The sequence below is a fragment of the Salmo salar genome, chromosome ssa13 (genome assembly GCF_905237065.1).
Source record: "Salmo salar chromosome ssa13, Ssal_v3.1, whole genome shotgun sequence".
Classification (NCBI taxonomy): Eukaryota; Metazoa; Chordata; class Actinopteri; order Salmoniformes; family Salmonidae; genus Salmo; species Salmo salar.
The window spans coordinates 41,334,455-41,351,932 of NC_059454.1; the positions used below are offsets into that span (position 1 = coordinate 41,334,455).

Genomic DNA, 17,478 nt, shown 5'->3' on the forward strand with positions numbered 1-17,478 from the left:
TTTTTACATTAGGAAACTTTAATTTCGTTACCTTTCAAACAAGACGAATGGATCGAAATATGTTTCTTACAATTCATTAATTATAATTACTCTCTCGCTAATGAGGAAGTTGGTTTAAACTATGCCTATAGCGTTTGCTACAAGATTTATTCAGAATTCCTGCTAGCCTAACTACTTTTTCCTTAGCTTCACGCACACGCAAATGAGCCTCAAAGCATGGTTAAAGGTTCAAAATATAATAATATCTTCATAAGCAGCTGCTAGTATTTTTGCTTAGGAAAATAAATGATTACACGTGACACATATGGCTAGGACAGTGACGACACAGGCACATTGGCCAATTTTTTATATTAAGTTGTCTTCTGCGGTTTTTGTCACGAAATAAATGTCTATTTCTTTTCCAAAATATGAGTAATGACTGTTTCCTATTTGTTCTATAACACATTTTACTACTACATTTTGATTTATAGGCTGTGTCTTTGATGTTTACGCAGTGCAATGCGAACTCGCTGTGGTACTTTGTGGACAGATGTGGTGGCCTGTGCATACCAAGTGGTAACCTTAAATTGATGCGTTCAAATATAATTTGTATCAAAACAACACAATATAAAACAAACGTTTTGTGAAATCATATTTAGTAACAACTTTGACGTGTCGGCGAACTTACACCAATCTATTCGAGAGAGAATAAAGAACCCACACTAAAGAGTGGTAGTCTAAAGATTCTGATTTGCTTGCAAATACTAGAAAGAGCTTTAGGAAACGTTCCATCTGCTTCCAATATTCCACCCAACGTGCAGGGAAATTGGGCTGGTTCATTTCTGACAGGTATTTCTCTCCTGATTAACACAAATACGGTTTGTGTTGCCTTTGTGTTGACATCATTAGTCGATGCATTGGCCATTTGACGCGCCACAAATGTGCGCTTTAAGTTCCAATATGTTGTTCTACATATGGATCTAAATTGGTAGTAAGATCGCATGCATAGTTACGTTTGTTTTACTTGGAGACAGGTCTGAAAAGAAACACGGAAAACACAAGAGCCTCGTGATAATGTTTATATTTGAGTAGGCCTATATCTACACATATGTAATGAATGAAACGTGCCTATACAATCAACTGAATATGAAATGCACAAATAGGTAGACCAAACGGTTACGTTACCACATAGACGCAAGACAGACATTTTGTTAAGACGGCAAATGTTCTCTTTCTGTATAAAATGTGCTAGTACACCCATAGCAAGAAACATTCACAGGGACATCATAAATTATGGAGTGAAGAAATTAAAATTATTCAAGTATTCTCTTTCTTATAGGCCTACTTCGGGGCAGTTTTTAATTTGTCCAAAATATCATGAATTAAAATGTCCCGTATACAAAGAAACACATACATGTATCTTCAAAGTAAGTGCAGAATGTTTTATTTTCATAGAATGGGGTTCGTTTAAAACTGGACAAAGAAAGGAGAAGGTATAAAACAAAAAATATTTAGCAACAAACATGGAAGGTGGGGTTAATGCAAAAACTAAATCCAACCCAAAATCCAACATTAAGAAGTGAGCATAATGTATTTTGGTTTATCTTTGTTGTTGTCCATGGCAATAGTGGTTATTTTACTGTTGTTTGATGCTTGTTTTTGTATATTGCCGTTTTTGTAACCATTCCTTTATTATGGCTCTTTGTTGGCGTCGGTTTTTTCCTTGTTCATTTTCTTCATCTTCATCCGCCGATTCTGGAACCATATTTTGACCTGCCTCTCAGTGAGGTTGAGGACTCTTGCCACCTCGTATCGACGGTCTCTGGTAAGGTACATATTGAACAAAAACTCCTTTTCAAGTTCGAGAGTCTGGTATTTTGAATAAGGGCACCTCTTCTTCCTTGTAGAACGCGCGTGAATCCAATTTGCCACTGGGTTATCTGCAAATAACACATTATCAGTCAGCAATAAACTTGAAGCAATGACAAAGGAAACAACAATCATACAATGGCCCTAGACTATAGCCTTGTCCTGTGGGTCTCCAGTACAAAACGAGTGTATCTCCAGATAAAGTAGTTGTATGTATCAGCAAATGTAATGCTGTTGGCAACAAACGTCAAATTTAGGCCTATCTACAACATTTAGTGATGCTCTTCCAGCTTTTCCCTTTCTTGGACTTCTGAGAAATGCCGTCGTAAAATACTCAATGGGCTTATTCACTTTATAGGCCCATAAAACGGCCTGTGGTTCAAGCCTTTACAAGTCAGTAGTGAAAGTCCCTCGAATATGTTGCTAACATTCCTCAAGTTGTTTTGGCGTTATACCTGAATTTGGCTTGAACTGGAAAACGTTTAGCCTATGACAACAGACAACATAAAGCCAACACATAGGCTACACCACTTGTTCCCGTGTTGCAATGATAGTTATTTATCATGGTTTCTCTTTGGTGTTTCTTCTGAGAATATCCACTTTTACTGGATATACTTGACGCTTGATATAGCAACATAATATCCCATTGAGATTATCATTAAAAGTTAATTCAAGTTAGTGTATTTTTTTAATTTATGGAGATTTATACTAGCATAACATAAAATACTAGCATAAACCATGGTGACCACCAAAATAGATTAAAATTATGATCAAAGTTGAAGTACTTGGCACATAAAATAGGTTACCTATTTGCTTTAGACGCGAGCATTTTACATTCAGTGTCCCTATAAATTCACAACGTCCACATTGGCTGTATCAGACTTGTTTTTTGAGACCCATTTTATAACCTGCTCGTCGTTTTATAGCCCAATCCTACTAGCGTTTGTCTCTTTATAATTCCTCAACGTAGCTCCATAGTAGAGAAGATTCAGTCGAGGAAAGAAAAGATGAATGAAAGAGCATATTATGGGAAAGAGACAATATAGACCAGCTCTAAACCAAATGCAATTAACACAGACAGAATCTCATCCAAACAACCCCCCCCCCCCCTCCCCCCATTCCCGGTTGTAAAACAAGGGGCTTGAACTTACTTGGGTCTAATTCTGGCTTCTCGTCTTTATGCTTTCCGGAAGCCAAAAGCTCGGTCTCGGGAGAAGGGATGTTCGTTTGGTTCTTTTCTCGAATGTCAGCGGAGGTGCAGTAGAGATAATCCGTGTAGTTGCGTCCGTTGGAGGCGAGGCAGTCACCGGCTCGATGCTCCTGGAAGGCGTCGGGCTTCAGCCCATAGTGTCTGCCGTTGGCTGGGTAGCCAGGGAAGGACATAGTCCCCGAGATCGGCTCTAGCCATGACCGCACATACCTTGAGTCCGTTCCTAAATGAGGTTGGTGGCTGTATGGGTGGTAAACCACTGAGGACTGGGAGTGAACAGGGGCCCAAGAGGTAGTAAACACGGGTGGTTTCGGGGAAAAGCTGCAGGACGGATAGTCACCACACTCCGGTATAAGGGACGTTGGACGAGGGCCGGTGGAGTGCGAAACAGGAGCCGAGAATCGAGCCGCAAGAACATCATCGCTTTCATGGTGTATCAAGGAATCCACATAATAATTACTTATGGGACCCGTGGTCGACATGTCGATGGTTCCGTTCTCTTGTACATGCATCCGATTATTATATGGAGTGTGTGTACTTTTTTTTTTATCTACCCATAGAACAATCAACGCAGGTAATTATTTCTCAAAGCTTCCCCAGCTGCAATTGGCTGCCTTAGCAACACGTGATTATATTTTGCCACACAAAAATTGCACAGTGGATCAATGCGCGAGTTATCATAGCATTACACAATATATTGTCTTATAGAATCATATTCCTCATATCATATCATATTGTTTTCCCCTGGATGCATTAGAGGTAAATTCAACAGTATTCTATCCTGACGTTGATAAAATATCAGTAAAAATAGTCAAATATATCGTAAAACAGACTAAGGTTGGCTAGGTTTGAAATCGCAGGCACTATTTGTTGATGTAATCAATCTCTGTCTAGTGTGCGTAATCTCTGTAGTCCAGTTTTATGCGCGTATAGACATAATTAAGTAGTAAAATAGATCATTAAACTCACTCTCTAACACATAAGGCGTTTTATTCTTTTGCGTTGTTCATTGTATAACGGTATTCCTTTTTTTATCGGGAAAAGATAGTTACTCTACTTTTTTTATATTCCAATGAACCGCGTGGATAATATTGGATAGTCTACGATTTTGTAATTTAGGCCATGTTATATATGAACAAGAAAACAGTTTGCACGGACTACAAATTGGCATTATGGGGATATGTTTTCCCAAAATTGAGTTCGTATGCTTTAGATATAAGGAGGATGCTTGAAACTACTACGATGGTTGAAACTTTGCACACTACAGCGGTATATTCGGCAAGTGGCCGGCCGTGCATGTTTTTATGTCCTTCAATAAATTTTTACGAGGACCATTTGATTGTTCATAAACTTGTCGTTAATAAAACTGCAGTCGAGTTCCTATCTTAACATAAAAGCAACACTGTCCATGTGGGACAAGTCCCATCAAACTGGACCGTTGAGGACGGACAGCAACGACCTGGACTGGGGGACTATATGCTGCAGAGGAGAGGAGGCATTGGTTCAAGGAATAATCAGGCTAGAGATGAAGGCGTGAAGCAAGACGAATAAACGTTCTTCTTTTGTAAGACTAATATGGTATTAGCTGATCTCTGATCCCAGCATAAGCCTTTTGTTGTCATGTATGCCTATAGAGCAGAAGTCTGTGTATATTCTGCGGCTAACAATAGCCTACAAAATGTGCATTTCAGAACGTGTACTTCTCATCTCAGCCAGGCCTATCTGTATGTCTCTATATAAGGCTGATTCAGATTTGCTGCAATTATTGACCCCACAAGCACATTTAACGACGATGGTTCGTCGAGTGCATGCTATGGGAAGATCACATACTTTCATATTCAAAATATTACATTTGAGCTTTTATTGTCCAATACGAATTGAAGACAGGCCGCTAATCCACAATGTTGTTGTCAGAAATAAAAATAGACATAGCCTATTATCTCAAATCTTATTATTGAATAGTTAAAGGTGGCATCTTCGACCGTGTCTTGTTTTGTAATTTAAGTGCTGGTAGTGTGGTGTCTCGAAGTCATTGCGTTGGTGACCTAAAATATCAAGGGAGGTCATTCGTTTTTGCGTTAAACTGAATCATGGAACGGAAACTTAGACATATCATTTCTTTATCTAATTTCATTGCATTACTTGAACTTCCTGCAATGAAAACATGGCCTTATACGGTAGTGTAAACACCTAATAAGTCTGGAACTTATAGCAGGTTTAAATTATAGTGATTGTGTAGTAAAAGATAACTATGGATGGTGGGGACGAAGGGCGTTGTTTGACTTGCAAAGTTGGGCAAAAGCATTTTAAGGTTGTGTTATAACTAATGTTTAAAATATTGTTAAGATTAATCAAAACTGTTATCCATATATTCTTATCAATACGATGCAACTGAATATCAAGACAGTCAAATAGAATGTATTTTGCTCCAATAAAATAGGATAAACCTTGTGCTCGCGAACGTTGGCTATTTTCCCATAGATACGCAGTTACAGTTCAGACCCAATGAGGGCACCAGCCTATTTTACCCCTAGGGGTTTCCCTTGATATCAAACCAATTAAATACTAAATATAACTATTATAGACAACGTGATCTGTCATTAAAAGTCAGACACACACATATCTATCTGTAATACTGTATTTCAAACCAATGCGTAATACACGCTTTATAACTTTACCCATGCGGCAATATGGCGACTTTATAAGTGACCAGAAAAGTAAAAAAGGCAGGCCAGTATGATGCAGAGAAACTATAGGGAACTATTCACAATAATATGGACAAACATATACACAGGTAGGAGCAGCTCAGCATACTGCAACGCGTTTTGACCAAACGTCTTCCTCATGTATAGCCTTTATTATGGTCAAAATATAGGAAAAAGGTATAGGCTATTGTTTAGTCCTTCACAATTTCATTAGTAGAAATTACATGAATGTAATTAATATATGCACTTATGTCTAAGACAGAGTAGCTTGAGTCTTGTTTAGTATTGTTTCCCCCACAGATATGAAATTCATCTACAAATATTACTACTGGTATTGCTGATTGAACGGAAATGCATTATTTAATAACAAATGTGTTTACATCAGGAGACAAATATCACTATTATGTAATTGTTGACTAATGTGTGCATGTTTAAACTCCTATTTTGTTATTATTCTGCTGTATTCTTTGGATTTATTTATTGTGCTGTTGATTATTGATAATAAAAAAGGAAATATCACATTTATGTATCCTGGTTTCTCATATTAACTTGTGGTTGGTTATTTACGTTTTTGCTCCTGACCGTGATTCCAAACCTCTGAACATTTCAGTAGTATGTTGGCGTGTTAGCCATATCACGAAAGCTATTGTTATGACACCATGTGTAGCCTATGTATTAGGTAGACCTACTGACATAGTCTAACCTAACTCCTATTTAAAGAGCCTATAATGTTGATCCATTTAAATGATTACGTTTCTACTGTATATTTTACCACAGTGCTTTTATTGTGAGTATGTTGTGCAACCCAAATGCACTCTTCCGCCCTTCACCATGAACCTTGATCATTGTCACTCATTCGTTTGATAATCATTTGATCTGGTTCTTAGGTTTGGTAAAACGTTTAATTCAACCTGTGCACGGACGACAATCACAAGAGAGTCTAACTGATTTGACGCATTTTCTGAAAATTTCATGTCTATCCTACTTTAGGGTGGGGTTAGACGTAAAATGTCTCTAACAACGTTATTCTATCAAATTCCAGTCGTTTTAATAATGTCTCTCGGTATTGGGATGCAATATAAGGAAATGCTCTAAGATGGTGCATTTACACACTGATTGTCAACTGCTGGTTTGATATTTGTCTCGCTAGAGCAATGGCAGAGGAATTCACTGACCAAACATGGTTATAAGGAGAAGACTGCAGGAGATGAAAGGGCGCAGACTGTCACTGTAGACAACAATGGCGTCCGAAGATTCTCTCCTCTCAGTGGAGGGGTCAGACTGCAATATATTGTTAGCAGTGAGATTCAATTCTTCATTCAGAAAGGCTACAAGAGCTGGATATTAGAAATGCAGATTTGCACATGCTTGTTTCAGACAATCAATATCTTGTCCGAAGGTAATGTTTAAACATGTATGTCCAAAACATAGGTTAGTATGCCCAAAAACATACTAGCTATACTACATAATAAAGATCGTAACTTCATGATATAGTTTCAAATAAATACCAAGGGAAATAGCAAAAAAAAAGTAGATGTCAGCAATGTTAGTGGAAGACTCGCTGTAGGCCTAACATTGAGTACTGATGTATGAATGTTTATCAAAATAATCCGAAGCCAAACGTAGCAGAAGCATGTTTAATTTGAAATCGAATTCGATATACTCCTAAATAATTCGTCCATTTTTAAACATCTTATGTAAGATTATATGGATCAAGGTCATTGTTGGAAACTATGGTGCAAATGTGTGGAGTTAAAATAATATACATATCCGGAGAATAGTAAACGTGCAAGCTAGAATTTTAATATTAAATCATAATATTTACATTCAACATGTCAATTCTAGATAGACGGACGTTTTAACTTAAAGTTGCACTCACCTCCCATAACAATTAACATTATTCCCGAACGAATTATGCAAATATCGCATTACAAACTAGTGATCAGTGTATTTAGGTGCACTCCTACATGAAGGAACTTCAAGTAAATACTTGTTTTGATATATGATGCATATTTGAACAAGGGATATTTTTTCTGTTGTACAGTCCAATCCTAATTTGAATCGTCAAATTAATTAGCCTATACAGTCCAGGTTAAAATCGATGCAAATTTGGAAACTATTCAGGGAACAATATATTGGTATTCTGCTAAATAACAGAAACGCAAATCTTTAAAAAAAAAAATCGCTAGTAGGTAGCTATCTATATGGTTCAGGCAACAGCTAATGTAGGCAAATTAAGGATGAGGTAGGCCTATGAGCTCCCCAAAAGCTTCGTAGCAGTATGCTCGTTAAGTCCATCATATGATCCGTAGTGAGTTTAAGAGCTTTTACTGAAACCGTTTATATGACTAAAGGTTTATAAAGCGTTACAGCGCAGCACTTCAATCATTAATTAACGAGAAACCCAGACCACTTGTAGAACAGCCAAGTGCTTCGTTGGGCAAATTTCCCTCTCTGTGTCAGATCACATAAAAATAGACTAAATGCTAAAAAAATACAAAAAGAACAAACTAATACATGGAGAGGTATGTATAGGCTACTGGTTGCTTATGGGTCTAGATAGCTTCTTTTGAAATGCATTTTAAAGACAAGCATTGTGGAGTTCATTATTATAGATTTTTGTGATGTTCGATATATTATGAATATAATTTTTTCTGAAGTAATCAAATGTGCCTGTTTGTAGTTTATGGAAGGGGTTTCGATTCATGCATATTCAAATGAAACACCTCTTTTGATACTGCCATACCTGTAGAGGGGTTACCATGAATCTGAACGTAATTTACAGGCAGCTTGGTGGCTGTAAATTATATATTTAATATTACAGTACACCTACTGTAATATAAATACGGTATCAAATCAAGTACTGTGTAATGACACACAGTACAATACCCTATAATGTAATGTATTATACCTTAAAAAAGTAAATGCTTCCATAATCTGAATGAATAAATGAATGAATGGATGAAATTAATTGAAATTCACAGTATTTTACTGTAATTACAAGGGATTGGTGTAAGCAGGTTGGCTGACCATTTAAGATTTAACACTAGCTGCCTCTCCAATCTGTCCCCTATACATTTAAAATAATGGGACACTACAACCACATAGGAGTTAAATTGATACCGCATTCTCACTAAGGGTTTTAACAAATATAGCTAGCGTCTTACAAGGCACGCCTCAAAATATGTTAATGATCCAGAAACAACAACACCATGCACCAACTAGTGGTCAAAAAGTTTTTTGCGCTGCAACGATATGGTATGGTCCTGTATTCTGTGGGCTAGAATTACAGTACCATATGAAATACAGCAATTTTCCCACAATGCACCGTCATTTAGAGTATGCTACAGTAAATATATATCTTTTTTTTACTGTTGATAATACAAATGACCGTTTTCGTTACAGCGTAGGCCTAATGAAGATCTAGAGTGCCTATATAGTGTATTAACTCCTCATAACGCTGATGCTTTACGACAATTCAGAAAATGAATAACTGCCAATGGCACAACTAGTATACTTGCAACTGTGCTGCACCATTTATGTTGATATACTGTTTTACCCACTTCATATGTATACCCTGTATTCTAGTCAAGGCTCATCTTATATAACTATTGCTGTACACACCTTTTCTATTCATATAGTGTATCTATATATATATTCCGGACTCTGACATTGCTCGTTCTGATATTTCTTCATTTCTTTCTTTACATTTTGAGGGGATTTGTGTGTGTGTTGTTTTCTATTGTTATGTATTACTGCGCTGTTGGAGCTAGAAACTATCCTTTTGCTGCACCTGGGATAATATCTGTAAAATATGTGGACTCGACCAATAACATTTTATTTGATTTTTTGTGTCATAATATAGGCCCTCTGCAAATGCTCGCATCCGGTATCAGATACCTCCGGGAAGGCCTGTTTAGATACAGCAGTAATCATGCACACATTTTGTTTCACCATGACACAGTAATCAACGCTAGCCAGGGATGGAACATGGGTGTAGTCTACGCGCGGTCTCGCGACACAGTTTCATGATGAACCAGCCTTATTTATATTAGCCTGCATTATACATATACTTAAACACCCGGATGTTGGTGACAATGAGTTCGCCTTTATGAAGATAATAAAGCCGCTCAGTTACACTTCAGACATACAGATACTGGACTGTGAAGCCTTGCGTTATAGTGACAAATTCATCCAATAGCTTAACCATTCCCTTCTTTTTTTCTTCACCTGTTTTAAGATGGTCAAATTCCGTTGTTCAAATGCAATTCTTCACTTTATGACAACATACCATTTGCAATGACAATTCCTATTAGATAACACAATAAATAATAACCTGTCTACAAAAGAGGCAAAATTATCCAAGTAATGTGAACCTTTATTAAAAATACCTGTTTACGTGTTCGTGCGTAATTGCTGTGCGTAATTGTGCACTAGTACGAATTCGCACAGTCTCAGCGTGCAAGCAATGAGTGTTTCCTCTGGGTGTCAATTCGAGTGCTGTAAATTATTTGTCAGTGGTGCATTCCAGAGCGAGACATCTATTCACTGAACTGAATGAAAATGACTTTGGATTCCAGACTGTCTCTGTTCGATGCACTGAGTGTTGTGAGGAGGGGGTTGATATAACAACAGGGCAAAATGGCGAGTAAATATAAACACATGCCCTCCAATGGAAGAGAGGGGACTTTGACTGTGCCATATTAAAAAACGTTGTTGACCAAACGTGAAAGAATTGTGTCGTGTATTATAAATATTATAAGATTTTCCTCGGCCACGTCTTGTCATTTGGGTCATGTGGACCGAGGTTGACCTAGTTTCATGGATCAGATAGTTATAATTTGAGAAAGTTAAGGAAACGCAAACAATCAAAAGTGTCATCTGAAATATAATTTGACGATGGAGTCATTTCCCCTTGGTCCGAAGAGGTTGCAAATGCATTATAGGTCAGCAAAACTAGAGGGATATTCAAGGTCCGTTCAGTGAGCCCAATCGCACACGTGCCACAATCCGAGAAATACTGGTCTGTGTTCAACTTCTATACAGAAGAGGGTTGAATAGCCTACATGACGACAAAATACATTATTTCCACATTTTATATCGACTATAAGGCCAATAACATTGTACACATTTGAGGGGATATACATTCAATTAATATGTGGCAATGTTGCTATAACTGGCCTACAGCTCGATTCACTCTTCATATGTAAAGGATATGCTCATCATATTATGATGGAAAAAAATTAAACCCAAACAAAACCATCATCAGGGAAACCTAAGAAGAAACCAGTAAGAAAATGAAAAGACAACGAAAGAGGTCTAACGTCTACCCCATGTTGTTTACAACCCATTCTCTCTATGAGAATCTAAAGTACGTTTTACAGCCCGTCACAAACATGAGAGCCGGGGAGAAAAAGTCTCCGTCCCGGCTATTACAGCTCCAGTTCATTTACAATGCCATTTGCGAGGACTTCAGTCAGAGTCTAGGGTGTAATTGAACGGAAAGTGTCGCCCTTGATGAAGACGAACTGACGTAATCAAGGCAGTTTCTTGTTGCGGAGCCAGGAAGCGAATCCCAACAACATGAAACTACCTAAACCACGCTTCAGCTGCGCAAGATGGGGTGTTCCATCGGGAAGGGAGACAAACAAACAGCAAAACACTCAAAGCCAGGTAAGGATTTTATTGTCTGTCAACCATAACATAGCTATATTACCAGCATAATGAAACAAATAGGAACCGTTCATCCGAATGTATTATATTATTGTCACTGTTATCCTAAATAGGCTAATTGTGTACAACATTGAGAATCAACAGCAAATTAGGACATTGAAATAGCTTACTGTTAAACCGCAAAATAATAACAAACGGTGTCTGAAAATGCCCAACTAATAAAGGGAAAACTATTTAGACATAGTATACATCATCGATATCAACACAGCAATAACAAAACCAATGTCTGGTTAAAAATGCTCGAAATTTTACCAAAAGAAGAACGTCAAAACAATGGGTTTAATCAAGACAACCCCGTCCCATCTCGCATGCTCGAGAGCGCTGTCAAACAAGCTCCACTGGCAGACCAACCGGCAGACAGGCGTGACATCTCAAAATCACAGCTGAGTTAATAATACGTACCTATTTGTGTCCTACCTTGAATTTCCCCGGAGACACTCTGTCGTGGTGGTCCTTATTTATTCACGCTGTCCTTGATGTTTCTGTTATTGTTGTTTTTCATCGATCCCTTTCGTTTCTTGACGAGATAACAGTCCTTGTATTGTCAAATAAGTAGGCGGCAGGCTACATAGCAGAGGGAGCCCGTCGAGCGCGTTAGTGAATCCAGTACATAGCAGACACTCTCCACTGTGTAGACTAGCCTAGCCCTATCCTCCACACGCGTTTAAACGATGCATCTTTACTGCAGCAGCCAGCTAGCACATTAGATTTGCAGATCATAAAATCCACCCCGAGCTCATGCTTCTACCACGAGACGGTCCTGACATAATAATTTTATGACCTTGACTTACTGTGGTCACCTGGATAATATTTAAACCAATCTCTTCTATTAAAACGGCCATGATCTTCTCACTCTCATCTGCAGCCTCTCTCTATCTCTCTTTCCCTCTGTCTTTTCCTTTCTCAGAGTGCTAACATGATAATAAGGGGAAGGACAAGCTATATGTTATATATTTCATTTCAAATCCCCTCCTTTATTCTATCGGACAGGTTTTCCTTTAGGAATCGTCAATGGGTCTTATATGACGCAAGCAACAATGTGCATGCAAACAGTGCGAATAGCCTATCATAGCCTACATAGCAAAAACAACTAAACTAAAGACAACAAGATGAAGCAACGGAATGAGGGAACATTCCAAAACAAACAAAGTCTGTTTTCATTCCAGCAGTTCCAGCAGTTATATGTTGCTCTATATGGCAGGGCAACGGCACCTCTATTCAATGTGCATGTGTTGAAAGGCAAACTCAACTGCTGACCCGAAACCAAGTCCCTCCTTGATAAAGTAATGTACTCTTGGGCATCGTTGAAGTATTGTCCTTGTATGAAGGCACACTCCGTGTGTGTGTGTATGTGTGTGTGTGTGTGTGTGTGTGTGTGTGTGTGTGTGTGTGTGTGTGTGTGTGTGTGTGTGTGTGTGTGTGTGTGTGTGTGTGTGTGTGTGTGTGTGTGTGTGTGTTTGGGTGTATATGGAATGGTTTTATAGATAATATAATTTTAAGTGAAGTTGTGGACTGCCATATGATCCCGGCCACGACATTCCTTATTGAGTTTCTTGAGTTTCATCCTTCGGTTCTGGAACCAGATCTTGACCTGTCTATCGGTCAGATCGATACTCTTACTGATCTCCAGGCGGCGCTCGCGAGACAGGTACATGTTATACAAGAATTCCTTTTCCAGCTCGAGCGTCTGATGCTTTGTGTACGGGCATCTCTTCTTCCGTCCACTTTTGGCTTTTAACCAGTTTCCTGGAGCATTTTCCAGTGTAAAATCATCTGTAGACATAAAACATGGAAAAGGTGAGCATACTGAAGGACTACTTCCATGTTCAAGGCAGTCTATATCAGGCCTTTTGCGTTGCAATTGGTCTGCGTCAGCTCTGCACTGCCGCACCGCAATGTCTGGACATTCAAGTTCCTGATCTTGAATCAAATGTCCACGCGCTCTATAAATACATGGGTTCAAAAATCATCTATCTTTGTCGACTTTCTTCGAACGCTTTGAACGAAGATGCAACAAAAAAAAGACTTGATGAATGATGAAACATAGTGTATAGGCCTATTCGTTTGGCAGCAATTCTACATCCGACCCACTTGTATTACAGTCCTATAGCACCAAACACAGCCATTATAGCCTTATCGTGGTTTGAGGCTACCCTACATGGAAACTGGAGAGAGATTGGAAATAGCTGCATAGCCCGTACTTGATTACGTATATTCAAGGGTACACGGATAACATGCATGGTTAGTTCCCAGCTTCGATTTTCTTAGGCGTAAATATTTCCCAACATTTTGAAACGATTGATGAATTCAACATTGAGCAGAATATAATAGTGTCATCTCTCGATTTTCGGTGGTTTTATTTTCTTCCCAAAGGCTGGCCAAATATGAAATGTTAGGCGGCTACATTGTGGCGGTTGAAAGTAGTATTTTGTGTGACGCATACAAATATAGCTCTACCCCAAAATATGTAGCCGAGACTGGACTGACTAACGGTTTTATAAGACAAACGAGGGATAGTTTAACATTTTGCAGCAGCATAAATAAAACATACCTTTCATGCACGTTGGCCCAAATAGAAATACATTTTTTGGCAAACTTGAACTCCACTAAACTGAATTCCATAGCTAATACAAATACACAACGTAACCAAGCAATGTATTATTAGTAGTATTAATAATAATAACAATAATAATATTCACAACAATATCACGTTGATGATTCGTTAATAATATATGTATTCACCCTTTACCTTTCCTTTTAATCATTTTGGATAGCCATTTCACTAGCCATTTCACATCGGTTACACACACAACATTGTCCCGGGGAAAAACGGTGGGTTATCCACCCGTTATCCTCTATTACAAGAAAAATCAAACGGCAGCATAATAACTAGCAGGACGTTTAAGCTAGCCAAACCCCATTGTTAGTATAATTAAGAAAATATATTTTATATGCAAGATGATTTTCATGTAAATAAAACGAGATATAATAGTTTAATATTCAAGGAAAGACAGTTCCGGTGGACGCTATTTCAGACTGCGTCTATCGTACACTGTTTTACCAGAACACTGGCATTATCGAAATTAAGACGTGATGTATAGCCTAAACTGTATTCTGCTTGATATAGCCTAACGTATATAATTACACCGTTTAGGTGAGTCAAATTAAGTTGTTGCAAACGGTTAGGCCTTCTTTATACATTTGAAATGTCCTATGTAGTGTCTGTGTGTGTGTGTGTGTGTGTTTGTCTGGTCAATCTGTTTGATCTGCACGCGCGTTATGCGTTATGAGTGTGTGTGAACGTGTTTATTTCCATGATAATGGCTCATCTCACATTCTCACATTAATAGAAAGGTGAGAAATGCCGACGCCACAGTAATCCTAGCTAGGCTACACCATTAAATGCTTGTTCAGAATGTCTCCAAATGTTCTGGGTGGAACCAAAAAGGATTCTATTGCTTGCTTCATATATGGCACCCCTTAAGGTTCTGTATAGAACCCTTTTGTAGGGTGCTTTGATCAGAACCCCAGGGGTTCTTCTTCACTGAATCAAAATTGGTTCCATATAGATTCCTTGGGTTCGATATAGGGTTCTATATGGAACCAATTACGGTTCTATATAGAACCTTAAGGGGTGCCATATATGAAACAAGCATAAAACCCTTTTTTTATCCAGAACCTTTCTTTCTAATAGTGTACAGTAGATATAGCATACACAATTGCAGAATATCAAAACGCCCACTGAAGCTTAGCTCATGCATGCAGAGGAGACCATTTTTAGTACACCATTTTTAGAATTGCCACATTGTATCTCACAACTGTTTTATGGTACGTTTTTAAGTATGTGTGTGTGTGTGTGTGTGTGAGCGAGAGAGAGACAGGAGAGAAGAAGGGGGGGGGGCTTTTTGGGTTACCTTTCAATTCGCTGTCGGAGTTATCAGAACAACTGTCAGTCTTTGCACTTTCCTCTTTCATGCTGTTTCCCTGTTTTGCCTCTTCGTTGCGCATTTCCTCGCTGACTCTCTCCTGGGTAGATTTGCTCATTTTAACCGTTGATTCTCTGGGTGATTCAACAGATGTCGTCACCTGGTCCAAAGAAGCAAAGCCTGTCCCGACCTGCTCTTCTCGCTGTCCCCTGCTCACTCTGGGGTATACCTGTTTCTCTCCTCCATAACATTCGGACGCCGCCGAGGCAGCGGTTTGGTCGGTCTGGCTGCTACTATTGTTCCCAAGCCGGATGTAAGTAGCCGACTCTGTAGTCTCCTTATTAGCCCTGCTGCTACTGTCACCCTGATACAGACAACAGAACGCCTCCTCTTTGACGTTATCGGTTGGAAACGAACATGGTTGTAAACTGGATTGGGCAACAGGTTGCTCGTCCCTGTTCGTTTTGGAAGCCGAGGTCCATGTGCCCAGTTGGGATGACAGGTAAGGCGCATCTTGGTAGGAGCCGAGAGGGTGGCTGCTCAGAGGAACCTCGTCTTTTTTGGAGAGGGACGATCCAACTACTCCAAAATGTCTCATCATTGAGCATCCATACTCAGATGCAGCCGGGTGGATGTACATTCCAGGGTTGCTGTTGGAGTAGCCTTCGCCTCTATAGGAAGATGATCCTCCCATCAAAGAATCCATAAGGAAATGACCGGCAGCCATGTTATCCTGGCATGACATTATTTGTATTGTTGTTTTTTTTTTCAGTTTCTGTTGCTGTAGTAAAGGTTTTCTGGAGGAGAATAAGAACAGTTGGAAGCTGACATATTTTGGGGGCCAAAAATATCAGCAACATAATTATGGATTCTTGGAGCTCCATGTCATGTGATTTTCAGACCAATAGCGGTGTGGAAGTGGCCTTGAGGCGCCAGGCTGAGGTGACGTCAGCGTGGTCAAGTTGGTAAGCAAAGGGGCTTTTAGACGGTGCAAGGGCGCTCTCTAGCGGAGAGCTTTGTGTAAAGACAGCCATGGGAGGAGTGAACAAAGGGGTATATAAATATTTTACAATCAGTTACTTGAGTAACCGAAATGAAATCTAGTTAAAAAAAAATCATTGTTAAGACAGGCTAACATTAAAAAAAGACAGCGCAAATAGTTCGATAAATATGATTCTTTCTGGAACTCGCTCGATGCCACTTGGAAAGCCACTTCTAGGTATTCGTCAATAGATTCAGGAATAAACCAATGGACGCATAGAATATATCAGCACCACTCTCGGTTAGGCCACGTTTGTTTTCAAACTGATTTTCATAAAAGGTCAAACTTTAGACTATTTGCCTTAGACCAACCTACAGGCCTCTGTCAAATCACTGTAGCTGTTGTGGCACCAGCAGTTGCATAAGAACATTTGCTTGACTAAAATCTATTTAAATGGTTAACCAATTTGAGTATGCCAAAGTGTGTTTTACTTCAATTATTTGTTTTTCTAGAGCATTTTACGCATTTTATGTATATTCTAGTAACACAGTATATAGTTAATTTGATATGTTTTACTGTATAAAGGCCTATAGGCTACTCAGTGTTATGTTTTTAAGTTCCACCAGTGTTGATGTGAGCAGATCGTTTCAGGATATATAAATATATATATATATATATATATATATATATATATATATATATATATATATATATATATATTTATATATTAGACCTAGTTACAAAAAACAATCACCAAAAGTTAAAAGATTAAATTGAATAGGGTTTCTAAGATGCATCTACAACTTTACATTTACATTTACGTCATTTAGCAGACGCTCTTATCCAGAGCGACTTACAGTAGTGAATGCATACATTTCATACAATTTCATTCAATATCATACTTTTTTTTTGTTATCATGGGCCAATACAGAATGGTTGGTGAAAAACATACCTTTCTCTTTACGTTCAAAATTATAAGAAGGATTGGGACCTTTTTTCCCATTCCAACTGGTGCGTAATTCGTGCGTAATATGTTATTTCATTCATATCAATGCAGGCGTGACTTCAACTTGA

General features: G+C 38.6%; 2 protein-coding genes across 11 annotated transcripts in view; both read right to left on the reverse strand.

The window, feature by feature from the left end:
- Positions 1-16,327, reverse strand: part of hoxc10aa (homeobox protein HoxC10aa) — an 85,705-nt gene extending 69,378 nt beyond the window's left edge. For 3 of the 10 annotated variants that reach the window (XM_045692202.1, XM_045692203.1, XM_014135569.2), the window contains exon 1: positions 11,914-12,863. Coding sequence is in view for 4 of the 10 variants with exons in the window: in XM_014135579.2 (XP_013991054.1) it covers positions 12,992-13,269; positions 15,411-16,167 (1,035 nt within the window). In the remaining 6 variants the exon portion in view is untranslated. 10 annotated transcript variants of the gene reach the window in all.
- hoxc9aa (homeobox protein HoxC9aa) lies at positions 1,469-3,737 on the reverse strand (the record flags this gene model as incomplete). The annotated part of the gene is given in 2 exon segments (NM_001139526.1): positions 1,469-1,919; positions 3,000-3,737. Coding segments are annotated over 2 exon segments (789 nt in total). The 5' UTR covers positions 3,541-3,737.
- Positions 16,328-17,478: the final 1,151 nt, after the last annotated feature.